This window comes from Ctenopharyngodon idella, chromosome 5 (genome assembly GCF_019924925.1).
Source record: "Ctenopharyngodon idella isolate HZGC_01 chromosome 5, HZGC01, whole genome shotgun sequence".
Classification (NCBI taxonomy): domain Eukaryota; kingdom Metazoa; phylum Chordata; class Actinopteri; order Cypriniformes; family Xenocyprididae; genus Ctenopharyngodon; species Ctenopharyngodon idella.
Window position 1 is genome coordinate 25789002 of NC_067224.1, and position 17927 is coordinate 25806928.

The following is a 17927-nucleotide window of genomic DNA, read 5'->3' on the forward strand; positions in this document are numbered from 1 at the left end:
AGATTTAGCCACAGCACTCCTCCAAATTTTAGAAACTGTTACTTTTTATGTCAGTTTATTAAGAAAGACTGCAACAAAGAACAGCCAATTTAGTCCAGAAATCTTGCTCTTGCTCCATTCCCTTCACAACTCTGTCCCAGTCTGTGCATTGGCGGAGAAAATAAGATGGCCAAATTTTTTTCTCAAGAGTAGCTTCTTCTTTATTTATCTCCTGTGTAAATATCACACTATCAATCATGCTGTTGGTTTGAATATTAGCTAAAATGCAAGTACAACAGCATGGTTGTGAATCTGATGCTGCTTAAGTATGTCTAAAGAAACTTATATTTCTGCATGATTTTAAAAATTAGGTTAAAAAAAAGCATCCAAATCTATTTTTGAATGTCCTTAAAGTATTGGTGACCACAGCTCTGACAGCAGATTTGTTAACAAAAAAAACGTAATGTCAATAACAGCTAGTGAGCGACGCCGAATTACTGACTTAATCAGTAATCAGAGCATTGTGGGTCCACAACTGCTGACCCGGAAAATACAGATCTGACAACCTCAAAAACTGGAGGAGAATTACTGATGACACACGTGCTGAAATGATGAAGAGTATTTTACACAAACTCAATGACTGTGAGCCACCTGGACTGAATACACACACACACCACTGGGGTCAAGCTGTAATTTATCTGTGTATCGGTTATATGTGTGCTTGTCTTCGTAGCGCTTACACTGGACATTCTGTAATAGGAACCCATGGTTGACTAAGCACACACACGCACATAAACCCACACACCCAGTAACAGCCTCAGCAGCCATCACTCTTTCTTTTTTTTCCCCCATTTCTTCTCCTTCGTCATTTATTCTCCACATTTTTTCCAGACAGAGATTCTTCAGTGCCGACCCACTGAAGCATAGAGATTCGCCCTGAGCACACACAAACACATACACACGAGTACTAACACATTCCTAACTTGTCTCTGCAGTCTCTCATACACACCATCTAAGAGAACAAATGAGATTTACTGCAGATGAATCTCTCAATTCTTAAACAGAACCACAGCAGAGAGAGAGAAACAGATTTATATTTCTTTTTATAAAGTGCATTTTATATTAAATGATCACTGTTTAAATTCAAATATTGCTCAGCATCGTATGCAATACTATGTTTCAATAGTTTTGGCAAAAAAGCTTCGCTAGACTACCTTGAGAAAAAGTACACTTTAGAATACTTTTAAAAGGAGTACATATACTTAAAAAATAGATCCTTAAGCACATACTTTGTGCATTTAAATTGCAATTAAATGAAAATGTATTATAATTAAAATTTATATTAAATGCAATAGAGTGCTTTCTTTGACCCACTTACAGGACTTAAGTACATCTTTATTTTCATAATTACTTCTATTGTCTGAAATATGGTTCAAGTGTGTTGCCAAATGCACTGACAAGCATTTACGGTAAACTCAAATACGCTTTAAAGAGTTAGTAAATGAAAATTCTGTCATTAATTACTCACCCACATGTCGTTTCGCACCCGTAAGACCTTCATTCATCTTCGGAAAACAAATTAAGATATTTTTGAAAAAATCCGATGGCTCAGTGAGGCCTGCATTGACAGCAAGACAAAACTTTCAAACACCCAGAAAGCTACTAAAGACATATTTAAAACAGTTCATGTGACTACAGAGGTTCAACTATAATGTCGTTACATTATAAGTGTTTCGAAACATTTTGAAATTTCAATGGTTAACGTGACTTTGACAGTTTGATACACTCTCAGAAACAAAAGATTCGTAAAGCTTTGAAGCTTCATGAAGATATGTGATATTTCAGTTTTTCTTTTTTAATAAATCTGCAAAAATGTCAACAATTCTGTGTTTTTCTGTCAATATGGGGTGCTGTGTGTACATTAATGAGGAAAAAAATGAACTTAAATGATTTTAGAAAATGGCTGCAATATAACAAAGAGTGAAAAATTTAAGGGGGTCTGAATACTTTCCGTACCCATTGTATGCATATATAATATATATATATATATATATATATATATATATATATATATATATTATTATTATTATTATTTTTTTTAATGTACTAAATTGGAACTTACAAATGTTTTATATATATATATATATATATATATATAAAACATTAAATGTAACAGAATAACACTAGTTAAAATTATAATCAAGTACTTTACATGTGCTTTAGAATGTTACTCAACATCAAAATAAGTGTACATCTTTAAAGCACAGAAAATATTAAAACAATGCTTTAAAATGTATTTTAAAGTACAACTTTGAATTTGACATTATTACAAAGTGCTCTTTTTAAAAATGTACTTGATTATATTGTCTTCAAGTACAGTTTTTTTGATTATTATTATTTGAAGATATATTTTTTAAAGATACTTTCAAGTGCACATTCAGTACAATTAAGCACACTTTTTCCATAAGGGTAGGCTTGGAATCTCATTAATTCAGATTAAATCACTAATTTAAATTCAGCAATAAGTGCTTTTACACTGCTTCTAGTCAATAACTTAAAGCAGTCTCTGAAATCACACACGGCTAGATGATTGCTTGAGAACCAGAGCACACTGCTGCAGAGAAAGAGTTATCACAGGGAAGATTTATTTACGATGTTCGAATTGTACTGCCGATGAAAACAGGCTGTAAATTCCATGCTAATATGTTAATGAACAGCCTGCGGACTGTGCCCGTGATGTTCAAATCAAGATTCTACATGATTCAGTTCATGAAACTATTTAGCTAGGAGCTGCTTCAAGTTAATACCACCGATCAAATTCTGGGGGTTTATAATTAGCTGCTTCCTCAGGCACAACCACTGCCTTCATCAGTTTTCTCCAGAGTCTATATCCACAAGGGTCATTCAAACTTCATCACACAACCCTGGAAGTCATCCATCTACCTGCTACAGCTTCCTCTAAAGCTTTATACAAATCTGCAAACCTCTGGAATTTAAATACGACAGATGAGTAAAGCAGCTGGAGGTGTGGCTTAGAGAGCATTTGATGACGCTGCGAAACACCAGCTGCTGTGACGATAGCACTGATGACATCATAGAGAGCAGGAGATCAAACTCTGCCTTTCGGCAAAAGTGCAACAACACAAAATCTCCCTGTAATGCATACACAGTTACAGGACATATTAGAGGTTCTAAGATATCAGAGGAAATAAAAGCCTCATCCATCATTAAGTTCCCCCTCTTAAACCCCTTGGGGTAGAAGTGGGCCTCTATCATCCCTGCACATTCATCTGTGTGTCCGTCCTCTAAGTTCCCCCAGGAAACCGCTCTCCCTGTCCTTGCATTGCTCACGCAAATATGCCCTGTCAGCAGCTCTCACTGTCCATCTGCTAGAGGCCTGAACCCCAAATGCAACGCTCCCACCGAGAGAGCAAAAAGTGTGTGTGAAAGAAAGAGTGTGTGTGTGTTTGTCAAGCTGAATTATGCCCCATGGTCTCTGTAGAGCTGAGGTCAGACTTAGATATAATGTTACAGACAGTTTTCATGGCTGGGATCTATAGTGATCACACAGAGAACTTGTGACATTACCGATCGGTTATTTACAGTCACGTATGACGTCCATGAACCATTCAGTGTGGGTCACATTGAGGTTCTGATACAGCTACAGCGGGTCATACCACCTATTACTGCTGCACACACTTCCATGCATTCAGTACATATCCATTCAAATCTTGTATGGCAGCTGTTTGTGCTTTAGGACAAGCACACAGGCTAGCTGCAGTTCAGCAAAATGGTTACATGAGCAACGTCACTTTTCATTGAGGGAAATGCAGAGTGCGTGTCTTTAGGGGAAATTAAAAGTTTGAGCATAAGACAAAGACTCAGTAACGTCACAAATTGGAAGAGAAGTGATGCAACCAAGAGGTCAAGGTTTGGCTCGTAAGAATGACCCTGTTAGTCACTCCTGGTAGATGGTGTAACTAAACCATCTGGACAGAAATAGGTAGGATTGCTGCAGGATTGAGTCCTAAAACTAATGGGTTTTTGGTTAAATGGCTGAAATAAGGCCTGTGGTTAATAAAAGCTCAAGATATTTTCACGTTTTATTCTATGACATAAAATGCATATAGACTACTTGATTTTCCCCCCTAGTCTGCTATGTGTCTTTAAAAAGGTGGTTGCTAGAGGTTGTTGGGACATTGAAGTCATGAGCCGTGTAGTTCATTTATAGCCTTAAGCTTTTTACTTGTTGCGACTATTTAGGCTTCAAATTTCAAGTTGTGTTCATGTGTGAAGACTATCTTGCTGAACAAAATTTGTATGATTTATAAAGTTTGTTGGTCAGAGCTTATTTCCTACAATAATCCAAAAGCCAATAGAAAAATCCTATTGGCTTTTTGTGTGATGCTAACTTACAATTGGCATACAAAATTATGTAGCACTCTATTCAACGGCCATTAACGTATTGAGTAGTCTTTATTTGAAACTCGAGTTAATAAAAGAAACAGACAAAAATATCAAAATATATATTGAGGAAAAAAAACAAAAACAAACAGTAACATAATAAACAACACAAAATTGCAACATAATACTTAGCCATGTCTTATGACAAACTCTGACTGATAAACAGGAGTCCCACCAAAAACAACTAATAGAGAGCCACTGGATTCGTAAAAGAAAAAAAAAAAAATGTACAAGTCAAAGAGGCTTTTCCTCTTAAAGCATACAAATCACCCACTCAATAGTCATACTTCTTCACTACTACATCTCTTAAATATTACTAGTTCATAGTGAATGACAGAGAGAGAAGTGTGTTCCAAAACAGAGAAATACAGACATTCACTACTGTGAAAAAGTCTTAGGCCACCATTAGATGTTGTTTTAGCAATTATATAATGACCATATGTAATTATTTCTCAGTCTCTTTATTAGAACATAACCAGAAAATACAGTAAATTTGTATGCAGTATTAAAAAACAGGGGGAAAAAATCTGATTTTTTTTTATAGGCTAAAGTGGCAAGTATTTAGTGACCTCCCCTTACACTTGAGCAATAGCAGGAACCTGGCTCTCTCTTGTATCGTAATAAAGAGACTGAAAAATAAATATGGATGGTCATTAAAACATTGCTAAAACAACAAAGCTGGTGGTGGCCTAACACTTTTGCACAGAAGCAGTCAGTGACAGTGAGTGATGCCTTTCTCTCTCCAACACACAGTCTCTCAGGCTGAAATACAAGTAGTACTCCAAAAGTTCTCTGAAGGTGAGTTTAAATTTTAATGGATACACTCTACACTCTAAAAGCGTTGGAGTGTATCCATTCAAGAACTTATCAAGGAAATATACGCCAGGAAGGACAAAGTGGTTTAACACACACACACACCTATTATTTACAGGTTCTGCAGAAAAAGCTATTAAAGTCAACATGAAACAACGTTCACAGCCCATTTTACTGTCATAAACTGACATTTTAAAATAAAACCGAATACTCGCAAGAGAAGAAAGTGTTGGAGTGGGGATTTCATTAATAGGATAATGAAAAATGGGCTTTCCATACCAGAATGGAGCCAGGTGGCTGAAGGAGAAGGAAAAACATTAAGCAGCTTAACTGATTTAACAATGATAATAATAAGAAATGTTACTTAAGCACCAAACCAGCACATGATTTCTGAAGGATCATGTGACACTGAAGACTGGAGTAATGGCTGCTAAAACTTCAGCTTTGCCATCACAGGAATAAATTACATTTTAAAAAACATTCTTTTAAATTGTAATAATATTTCACAATATTACCATTTTTAATGTATTTTTGATCAAATGAATGCAGCCTGGTAAATGAACTATGAGCGGCTCTGGAAAAAGGCCCTGCTAAATAACAAATAAGTTATTCTATGAATTGACAGGAGGTTTTAGTGACATCTCTCACACTGGATTGTTTTTCTTGACGAATGGCAGCTTCTCATTTCCCTCATATTCATCTGCTCTCAGGGATACGGGATAATTGCCAATAAATCTGAAATATAAACCAATAATTAATAATAACTGCCATAAATGCACCGACAGAAATGTGTATTTTTGCAAGCCATTTGAGATTAACAAAAATCTGCAAGTCTAATTTTACAAATAATCTTTTATTAAATTATAAAACAGACATCAAACCCCTATGAGAGGGGTTAGACAGAGAGAGAGTGCATGTGTGTGAGAGAGAGAATTGATTGGTGTGTTCAGCACTATTCTTTATGTGTGTCAGCACAAGAGGGTGTTTGTGTCACAGTGAAGGCCTGACCCTCCTCATCATCCTCTTCCTCTGAGCTGCCCATCACTGCGGCACTAAGAGCCTGCAGTGCCCCCAGCAGACCTGAGAGAGAAGCAGAGTGAGGAACCAAGTCAAGTGCCAAAGAACACAGAGTAGACATCAAAGAAAAATAATGAATGAATGAATGAATGAATGTATGAATGAACAAATTATATAATCAAAGATATTACTATATTATAAATATGAATGCATATCATGAGCAAATAAAGCATGAAACCAACTGCATTAGTGAGTTTCAGTGTATGCTTACTTTCAGGTGTTGGAGGATTGCTGCTCTCAGACTGAAGATGATGTTTTTGTTTCTGGGCGTCAGTTGTCTGAATTGCTGATCTTCTCAGTCTTTTATACTCATTCATCAAACCCTGTTCCTGAACCACTGCCTGCACACACACAAAACAATGTAAGGCAAAGAACACAGAAACAGATCTAAAACCCACTCAGATAATTGAACTAAGTGAATTTTAAATTCAACTTCCAAAAAATAATCACACATTATGTTACTTTTTTTCTCAGCAAAATTTGTTCTGAAATTAGCTGTACATATTTGGATTATAAATGTACAGTTCCAAGTTTGATTATAAAACTTGCCTTAGGCACCAAGTGAGCCAGGACTGCCACTGATTCCCCCTTAGAAAGAATAGATGAGAGAGAGTGTGTGTGACTCACTAGGAGAAGGTTGCGGTCTTTGTCCTTGTCTTTCAGCTGTTTCTGCAGATGTGTGATCTGTTTGAGTGTGTGTTCTGTTCTCTCTCTCTCTCCTTCTTTCATCTGTTCTTTCTCTCTCTCCACCTGCCTCTGAACCTGTCGCAAAGCTACCACTGCACACACGCATACAAAACAGGCCGTGTGTGTTCAGTTCTGTACACACACTCAGAGCATTATTCAGAAATATATAACATGGCATTTGTATTTGTATGCAAACTATGTATGTATACCTGCTTTTGTGTGCTCTCTCCTTGCTGTGTTGAGTTGAGCCTCCATGTCCCTGAGCTTCTCTGCACACACACTTTCAACTTCTGATACCTTTTGTAAAACTGCACAAACAAGTACATCTTCAAAGATAAGCAACTGTACTCTATAACCAAACATGAGCAAATATTAGATGGATATGCAGAAGCAAAAATGATTCATCATTAGACTATGTGAGCAGAGTGGGAGCAGAGCTGCATGATTTTGCCTGGAGCGACGAGCAATTGATGTCAGCAGAATTCACCATGTGTTAAACACAGTGTTAATAGACTATTAGCAACGAGAATGAAAGGAAGATGGAATTTGTGGAGTGAATACAGAATGCTTTGTGTGAAATTACTGTTGCTCCACTCACACATTCACTCACACTCACACACCTGAGTCACACTGCTGCTGTAGTCTCTGGGCCTCAGCACGGAGCTCCCCGATGGTCCCCTCATGCTCTTCACATTGTCTCTGAGTCTCCATTCGCCTCGATTCTGATGCCTCCAACTCCTCTCTGCTGCGTGACAGAGCTTCCCTCAGGTGGCTCAGCTCTCTTTCTCCTGTAACGTGCAAACAACACACAGTTAGGGCTCCTCTCTTTACTCCACTCTGTAACATTCAGTGTTAGGCTGGGGTTTGTGTACATACGCTGTTGCTGTAGTTCGGACAGGGAGGCCTGGATGAGGTCTGGTGTGCGTTTGAGCTCTTGTGTGAGTTTGTCCCTCTCTGCACTCAACAACACCACCTCAGCCTGGAGATTCTTAATAAAGCTGCAACACAGACAGAAGATGAAGAACACTAGCGTACTGCTTATTATAGACAGTTTACCGTGAATTACTAAAATAATTGCAGGTGAGGCTGTACACTTGATAGATTAATATACGCAATGATTAATATTTCAGAAAGTTATATACTACACTGTTGCCACACAACCTCTTTACTGGCATGTTTGGTTTTCTGGCTTTTCCTAAAATCAACGGTGAAGAAGTCACCTTAAAATAAAATTACTACTCAAAATTTACATTGAATATCAATGTCCATAACTTATTCCCATGATTCTGTACCTCTCTGACACTGCCGGCTCTGGAGATCTTATAGCTTTCTTGGTTCTCCACAGAGCTTCTTTCCTCAACAGCAGCCCTGCAGACAGACAACACATGTTATTAAAAGTGAAACACACTTACACACGCTCACACACAGATGACCATTTACCATGTACTGTGTCCAGACGTTTGGCAGCAAAGGCGAGTCTCTGGTTCAGCTGACTTACACTGGACTGAACTGCTTCCATCTGACCTGCCTTCATTTCTACGGCTGACATCACCCTGATGAAAGAGACAGAGAGAGAAAGATAACACAGAGAGAGGCAGATGTTTATGGATGAGCTGACTTCAGGGGTTTTGTCAGAGGAACAGTCAGTTTTAATCTAATCATGTTGATGTTAGAAGACTTGTTAAATCCAAAGAGACTTGCAGAGCACTAACAGAGCCAGCTCAAGGAGTGTGATTGTGTGTGCTACCTGTGCGCAGTTTCACTAATATCATTCAGTGATCCCTCGTTGCTCTTATTGCGCTCTTTCAGCTGAGCATTCTCCTGTAGAGCTCTGTCCAACTGCTGCTGTATTCCCTGAACACACACAAAAAGCAAGCACACAGGCCGTCAGAAACACACTTGCCTGTAGGCGCTACAGAAGAAGAGTTTCAGTGCTGTCACCGTGTAACACAGATGATCAACTGGACAGCTGCTCTGCATGCAGTGAGCAATCACAGATGAACAATATGATGCTAAAACAGCAGATCTGTGAGTCAATGCTGAACAAGCTTAAACCTCCCTAAGCTCAATCCAACCTGCTCAGGCTGTTAAAAAGCAAAGATAACAAGGAAGAGAACAGGATAAGCTCATGAGGGTTGGAGATAAAGTCCAAAAGCTGATGCTGAAATGATCATGTGAATATCAATGAGCTAGACTTAAGATTTTTAGTGAGTAACCACTTAAATTTCAGTCTGTACCTCACACAAAGCAATCACATTACTTGGAAGACCTGGAATGTAATAAACACTTTATCACGCCATGCCTGCTTAGAACATGTGTCACGCTATGAAAACTTATTTATTGAGTCCTGAAACCCAATATGAATGACAGCAACATGACAGCATCTGTGCATGACTTAAAAGCCCGTTTCACAGCAAGAACGATAACTATAAAGGTGACGATAACTCTATTAGTGTCCACACCGGCGGACAATATTGACAGTTATTTCGTCTGCCGCTTTAAATGCTTGAGATTTAAAGCAGGAAGGATTCTAATAGGCTGTCAATATTTTGATTATTCATCAGCTGGAAATGATTGTTCTGAAAGTGCTTTTAATGATATCGGGTGATTTTCGAGTGATTTAAATGTGTCTCAATCATCTCCCTAGTTCAGTAGTCAGGGCACTGATCAGGTAGTCAGCAATGTTTATTTTCCCTTACCGAAAATACTGAAGCATGAAACAGATCGCACAAGCCAACTCAATACACATGTTCTGGAAAAACAAACTGTTATTTAATTAAATTTCAGCATAAGCATACACAGCAAGACAGGCACTGAAAATAATCAGTAACTAATATTCATAATTAATTTACAGCTAAAATGTTGCAGGTATATGTAACAAAATATTTATCATAATATACTTTAAATAACATTGAAAAAATAAGTGTAAAAAAAATATTAGTTCTGCTGTTGTTTATAAATACTAGTAGTGACGTTTTACAATGAGAATGTAGTCATGTTACCATCAATGTCCCAATGAATAGTGAGCCAGGGTCCTTACCAGTGCCTAAATTTGTGTACATGATATACTGATTCACGAACTATGAAGCTGATTGAGACGCACCCATCATTTCTCTGTGCCATTATAGTTTTATATTTAAAACAACTTATCATTATAGTTGTTGTCTTTGGTGTGAACGGGTCTTTAGCCATTACCATTGAAAGGGATTCAACAGGTCATTCTAACAGGTGAACCAAAAGAAACACCACAAACAAAACTAACCCTAAACAAACTTCACACCTAGCTTTTACTGACTCTACAACCAGAATTAACCTCAGCCTGAGCGGGTATGTGCATGTGTATGTCAGCGTACCTGCGTGTGTACATGCTGTAATTCTAACTGGGCTGTTTTGTCCTCTAGGTGGTGCTGAACGACACTGTTCTGCGACTGCAAGCACTCTGCTTGCTGCTGTAGAGAGGAAACCTACACACATTTACAGATTCAAATATTCATTCACATTCAAACACGGTAAAACAGACAGTTATTTAAAATGTGTTTATGATGTCAGTTACTTGTCTTTTAGACGTTGATTTGATTTTTATAAGAGCCATAATTGTACAGATTGAGAATTTATTTGCAGATTGATATAAGTAATTAACATACACTACCGTTCAAAGGCTTGAGGATGGTACAATTCTTTATGTTTTTGAAAGAAGTCTCATACTCACCAAGGCTGCATTTATTTTATCAAAAGTATAATAGAAACACTACAGTAGTACAGTTGTAATATTGTGAAATATTATTATAATTTAAAATAACTGTTTTCTATAGAAATATTTTAAAAATACAATTTATTCCTGTGATGGGAAAACTGAATTTTCAGTTTCATCACTCCATTCTTCAGTGTCACATGATTCTTCAGAAATCATTCTAATATGCTGATTTGCTGCTCAAGAAGCATTTCTTATTATTACTGTTAAATAAGTTGCTCAATATTTGTCGAAACCATTATACTTTTATATTTAACCATAATAACTATTATATATTTTTTTTTTTCAGGATTCTTTGATGAATAGAAAGTTTAAAAAACAACAACAGCATTTATTTGAAAATTTATTTGAATTCTTTTCTGTCTTCTAATTAAATGAATGCATCCTCGCTGAATAAAAGTATTACTGACTCTAAACGTAGTCAGTTTATATGGACTTATACTATGGTTAGCAAAAATATGATCTCATATAGGTAAGAATGACTTCTGAAAATCAATTATTTCAAGGGGCAAATAAAAATGCTAATTACCGGCACTAGTGGTTAGGAATGTATATCTATGATAAAACACTATGCATGTGTGTGACAATGTGTTTACGTTACCATGTTGTGTAGTTGTGTTTTCTCTGTGTGGAGCTGCAAGTCCCTGGTCTGCAGTTTAACAAGCAGCATGAAGACCTTTTGTCTCCAAACACTCAACATCTGCCCAGCCTTACTACCAGAGTACAACGGGTCAGTCTGCACCTACACACATAACAAGTATCACTAAATGTACCAATGACAATCCTATACGGACACACTGAAGCTTGAGTCGCCATTGGCTAGTAAATTTTTTATTTTACTTGGAATCCAAGAATAATGCAAAAGAAAACATTCTAAATAAAAAAAATATAAATACAAGACATAAATAGCAAACATTATTAAAGACAAGTAAACAGTCTGTAATAAAATAAGAACTAATAATCAAACAAGCAATAGCACAAATAAACACAATAGAACAAATACAGTACAGAAATTGAATAAAGTAATCAAATGTAAAATAACACTGCAGTGTCTTCACTGTATAATTTTCGCATCTTCTTGCACTTTAATGTTTACATTGGCAAGGCTTAAAAACACATGCAAATGATAAATTTTTCGTAACGATGCAGCACTGGAAAGATTGGGAAAGTGACAGTTCTTTCAACTTTTGGCCATCGGGCAGTCCTTATTATGCATTTAGATCTAACACGTCAATTCTGCGTCAGTTCATGTGTACACCTCTTTCTTTCTCTCACGGTGAGTGCTTTTGTTAGAGAAAGTGACAGAGGACGCTCTCTGCCAAGCGACGGTGTGTAAAGCTCAGCAGGCAATGAAATTATATCTGCGCTAAACTTATTTTTTTGTCTCTAACTGAATCACAGGCGAGTGAAATTGCACAGTTTACTAGCCATTGGTTAATTAAAGGAAGACTCCACTTTTTTTGAAAATAGGCTTGTTTTCCAACTCCCCTAGAGTTAAACAGTTGAGTTTTACCGTTTTCGAATCCATTCAGCCGATCTCCGGGTCTGGCGGTACCACTTTTAGCATAGCTTAGCATAGTTCATTGAATCTGATTAGACCGTTAGCATCTCGCTCAAAAATGACCAAAGAGTTTCAATATTTTTCTTATTTAAAACTTGATTCTTCTATAGTTACATTGTGTACCGACGGAAAATGAAAAGTTGCGATTTTCTAAGCCGATACGGCTAGGAACTATACTCTCATTCCGGCGTAATAATCAAGGAACTTTTCTGCCGTACCATGGGTGCAGCAGGCGCAATGATATTACGCAGCGCCTCTCACAAATGTCTCCATGGTTGCAAGGCACGCTCCCTGTGTAAACAGGGGGTCACAGGCGCTGCTCTTTGGTCATTTTTCAAAACTCTTTGGTCATTTTTGAGTGAGATGCTAACGGTCTAATCAGATTCAATGAACTATGCTAAGCTATGCTAAAAGTGGTACCGCCAGACCCGGAGATCGGCTGAATGGATTCGAAAATGGTAAAACTCAACTGTTTAACTCTAGGGGAGTTGGAAAATGAGCCTATTTTCAAAAAAAGTGGAGTGTTCCTTTAAAGACATTTTTAGTCACCTAGCATGAAATTTGGTTGCATATGCAAGTGATTTACTCACACTGTAGGTGGCTGAATTAATTCTTATCAATCAAACTGCATTGGTCAATCAATTCAAACACTATATGTGTGTGTAATCTTACATGTTCACCTAGCTCTTTCTCTTGAATGGCTAGAATGTCACTGGCTGCATTCACTCTGACATTCAGTAGCTGGACAGATAGAGACAGGGCTTCCTTTTCCTTCTCCAAATGCTATAAACACACATTCATAATATAATTACATTCATGTACTTACACAAGCTGATGGCATATCAGTGGATTGCACATGTGTGTATGTGTGTGTGTGTATACAAACCTGTATCTGTCGTCTTAGCTCCTCCTCTTCTTTTCCCTCGGTGATGTTGCTGCCAATGTATGTGCGCAGTTTCTGCACACACTCAGACTGTTCCAACAATGAGCTGTTCAGGACACTGCATAAACACAAATCATGTGACTTCACATAAACAGACCTGTAAATGATTTGTCATTTAAAAACAGCAATATGAGTTCTTTTTTATATACTCACCTCAGCTGATTTCTCAGCTCATCTCTCTCTGATATCACTTCTTGTATTTGGGTCCTCAGTGAGGTCACTTCCTGTACAGCATCAGTTATCACATTCTGATATTCAAAGAGGTTGAAGGTTAGATGACATAGAAAAACCACACAGACAATTACAATGAACTGGAGGGTGAAGTCATTATAATAACGTAATCCAAGTGTGCTTTAAGTAATAAATGGAAAGCAAAGTTACATTTGTCCCGCCCCCCCAAAGTTTTTGTTTTTTTTTCTAAAAAAAAAAAAAAAAAAAAATTATCCGACTTATGACTCAAGGACCGTAATTTGATCTGAACCTTGAGTTTTGTGATCCGTTGCACCACTAGTAGTGGTTGAGGCATAAAGCTATTACTCACGGAGGAACTCATTTTGGTATTTACATGAACTGGCTTTGACTCAACCCTTCAGTGCAGATGAATATAATGGCTTGAGACATATGGTTGTACACATGGTTACAGGTACATCTACCGCGATGCACAAAGACTCATGTGTACAGTGTTATTTGGACACTCCGTATTGTGATGTACATCTGAGTAAAACGGATTATCGAAAAAGAATGTAACAAGAAAAGTTATTATATTTTAAAATATCCCAAGTAATATCCGACTCAGAGATGGCCTTTTTCTTGCTGACAGGAAACTTGTCTAACTTTATTTAAAAACAACATTGGAAGACTGTTAACTCACATACTCAAAAAACATTATTCACAGATATTTGTTATTTTATTTTTTTTAAAAAGTCTTTTCTTTTTGGAATAGACAGGTTTCAACGTCACTAGTGACATTCGCTCTTATAAAATTATCACCTGTAACCATGGGTACAACCATATGTCTCAAACCATTATATTCATCTGCACTGAAGGGCTGAGTCAAAGCCAGTTCATGTAAATACCAAAATGAGTTCCTCCGCGAGTAATAGCTTTATGCCTCAACCACTAGTAGTGGTGCAACGGATCACAAAACTCAAGGTTCAGGTCATATTACAGTCCTTGAGTCATAAATCGGATCATTTTTTGGAGAAAAAAAAAACAACCTTTGACTGTGTTTACCATAAAACTTGCTGAGATGGGTATTTGACAATTTTGTGTGTGTGTCTGTTCAAGCACGAGAATATGCAAAAAATAAATTAATTTGGTGTACACATGCTGCATACGCTATTGAAACGCAGCTCTGCACACAGGTAACAACGCATGAGTACCAAATTGAGTTCTCTTTTGCCTCTTCTTGCACTTCTTGAATGGTTTAAAATTGCTTGAATGTGTAAACTGGCAAGCCTTAGAAACATATGCAAATGATGGTTGAACTTTGCAATTAATCCGCTAATCACATACTTCCGGGCTGTGGGTGCTGGTCTGTATGGATCAACTACAATCTGTTACACCCCTACCCACTAATGCAGTGGTTCTCAACCAAGGAAAACTTCCAAAAGGTCCACAGGATCTTAAATAAATTACTATTAATATATTAAACAATCTAATTCTGATATAAATTAAAATAATGAAAAAAAAAAAAAGAAAAAAGAAAAACCACCCCGAAATAAAAGCTAATATACTTAACCTACATAAGGGAAGGGAGCCCTTTCAATATTGTGTTGGAAATACAGGGGCTTTTTCAAGTTAAAAAAGGCTGAGAACCGCTGTGATAGATGGAAAAAAGGTGTGTAGTATTTCTTTAAAGGGATAGTTCACCCAAAAATGAAAATGACCCCATAATTTACTCACCCTCAAGCCATCCTAGGTGTATATGACTTTCTTCTTTCAGCCAAACGCAATCAGTTATATTAAAAATATCCTGGCTCATCCAAGCCTTATAATGGGAGTGATTGGAGGATGAGATTTTGAAGTACAAAAAAGTGTATCCACTGATCATAAAACGTACTCCACGCGGAATCAATGCGCTTGTGTAAGACAAATATCCTTATTTAAAACTTTACAAAGTAAAATAACAAACTTCTGGCGTGACAGCCATGCACATTCCACTTCCATCTAAAAAGCATTGACTTCTGCGACGTACTACGCATGTCATTGTGTACTATGTAAAGTTTTAAATAAGGATATTTATCTTACACAAACGCATCGATTCACTTCAGAAGGCCTTTATTAACCCCCCGGAGCCATGTGGAGAACGTTTTATGATCGATGGATGCACTTTTTTGGACTTTAAAATCTCATCCTCCAATCACTCCCATTATAAAGCTTGGAAGAGCCAAGTTATTTTTAATATAACTCTGATTGTGTTTGGCTGAAAGAACTATCCCTTTAAGACACACTTAAAATATCAGAATATCATTGCACTGGAACAAAAAAATATTGCCAGTATTGTATTAATTATGCCTTACCTGTGTCTCTAATTTTTGTTGCAGTCTCCCCATCTCCAGCTTAGAGTCCTGTAACTCTTTCTCCAAACATTCACATTCTAATTTATACTCATTTTTTAAGGTCAGAAGCTAGAGACACAAAATAAAGATGTATTTAGAAGCATTTCTGGCCCTAAAATACACATACTACATATAGATTACATACACGTAAAACGATTAAAGGATCAGAGAATATGGGAACAGTGTATCCATGTATTTACCAGGTCTTGGCTCATACTGAGCTCAGACTTGCAACTCTTCAGTTCACTGTGTAACTCATCACGCTCTATACACTGTCTGCAGACACACACACACACACACACATATATTTCAGCCTACATGCACAGTGGAAAGTGACAGACATGCAGTCAGTCAGTTTGAGTGTTTGTACCGGTTTATTTGGCTTTGCTGATCTCTGATCTGCTCTTTCAAACACTCTACTCTTCCTTTCAGACGCTCCATCTCGACCATCATCATTTCCTTGTCTTCTCTTAACCTTTCCACCTCTTGGAGCAGGGGCTTTGAGCTGCTCCTCTGAACTTCTGGCAACCTGACAGAGAGAGAGAGATGAATTTATTGACAGACCCCTAAAATCACTAGACTAGATTCAACAACAGCTTGTTGTGTTTGTGTACCTGTGGTCAGAGCGCTGCTGTAACATTTTCTCACTCTGGTGTTTGTGATGGATGGGCTGCCATGCTTCCACTCCATCAGTGTCTGTCCAGGCAAGCCCCTCCTCATTGCATTTAGAAGGGGGCGTGGCTCTGAAAGATGTGGACTGTGGCAGAGCTTGGGTGGGCAAGGTCTGTGAAGCTGTGGGCCGGGCCCGAGGACCCCCAGTAAACTGAGCAGGTGTCATCAGAGGAGGAGTAGGGTTATAGACAGATGCTGGGAGACAAACAGACAGACTGATATTAATGTTATAATCAAAGAATGACAGAAAGAAAGAATGACAGAAAGAAAGGACGGACGGAAAGAAGGACCTCCAAATCTCTCTTTATCCCCTGAGCATCTGGGTGTCTTATCTTTACATTCACGTTTACAACATTATATTACAGTTGCCTCACATTATACAACGCAACTAAATTTGTTATATTTTTATTACTGTTTAGCTTTCTTCTAGTTCACTTTAACCCTGCAAAGACTCAAAATAAAATAACATTAAGAAAAGTCACTTTGGGGAAAAAAAGGAAAAAAAAAATGGAACAGTTTATTGAACCTTTAGACAAAACATAAAAATTCAAGTGTGTTTTTTTGTTGCGTATCATTTAATACTTTAGAAACCATTGAAATTTGTGTATCGAATGTGTCCATGTAGACTATGGAGATCATTTGAGACATAAATTGCAATTAAGATAATATACAATGCTGTTTGAATAGTGTTAGATGAAATCTTTATATATATATATATATATATATATATGTAACAAAATACCTGTCACTGCTAGATATGTCAACTACCCTGATATACACTCATGAGACTGCTTATTTTGATATTATAAATAGTAATACCACAAATATTAATTAACTGATATGTATATAAGAGCACCAGCTCCTTTTTGTTTGTTTATTTGGTTTATGTCGGTTATTACTCATTTTATTTGTTTACGTTACCTCCGTCTGGAGCTTTCATGAAGTCCGCCGGAGCGTTCAGCCTTTCTCCTCTCCAAAGAGCCATAATAACCACTAAAAGTCCGGTCTTACAAAAGACGTCTTATATAAATGTGTAAAAATGTTTAAATCGTAATGTTTTTATTAATATTTCACGTCATAGTTTTAGAAAGTGCGCGTCCTCCCCGCCATTGAATTCAAAGCCTTATGTTTAGTTGTCATGGCAGAGATTTCCGGTCGGTGCGAGGTACTACAGCGCCCCTTGCCGTTTCATTTGAAAATATATATGCTGAGGGGCTGAGTGCGAACCATAGACTAAAAAAAAAAGAACAAACTATTATCTCCGTGTTTATTTCTGAAACCGGAGTTGTAGACATAATTTTTTTCATCCAAGGCGCACAACATTATTGTAAAGTTCTATAAAAGAGTAAGTTTTATTGCATAAAAATAACTAACCCCTCATGTTCAGTAGAGGTTTGTTACGCTGCGGTGTTAATACTG

The 17927-nt window shown here is 37.3% G+C and overlaps 1 protein-coding gene across 2 annotated transcripts; it reads right to left on the reverse strand.

Moving 5' to 3' along the window:
• Positions 1 to 6090: 6090 nt before the first annotated feature.
• On the reverse strand, positions 6091 to 17672 carry cchcr1 (coiled-coil alpha-helical rod protein 1). 2 transcript variants are annotated; one of them, XM_051895183.1, is made up of 19 exons: positions 17430 to 17672; positions 16451 to 16703; positions 16207 to 16365; positions 16037 to 16112; positions 15798 to 15905; positions 13429 to 13523; positions 13219 to 13333; positions 13005 to 13115; positions 11373 to 11513; positions 10374 to 10484; positions 8768 to 8874; positions 8461 to 8573; positions 8313 to 8388; positions 7897 to 8018; positions 7641 to 7808; positions 7230 to 7328; positions 6961 to 7112; positions 6545 to 6674; positions 6091 to 6336 (listed from the first exon to the last, which is right to left on the reverse strand). In XM_051895183.1, exons 1-19 carry the CDS (start codon positions 17491 to 17493, stop codon positions 6209 to 6211), a joined length of 2328 nt encoding a protein of 775 aa, XP_051751143.1. In that variant the 5' UTR covers positions 17494 to 17672; the 3' UTR covers positions 6091 to 6208. The 2 variants fall into 2 exon arrangements, with proteins under 2 accessions (XP_051751143.1, XP_051751142.1); XM_051895182.1 differs by having other exon boundaries at positions 6545 to 6670; positions 6879 to 7112.
• Between the last annotated feature and the right edge of the window lie 255 nt (positions 17673 to 17927).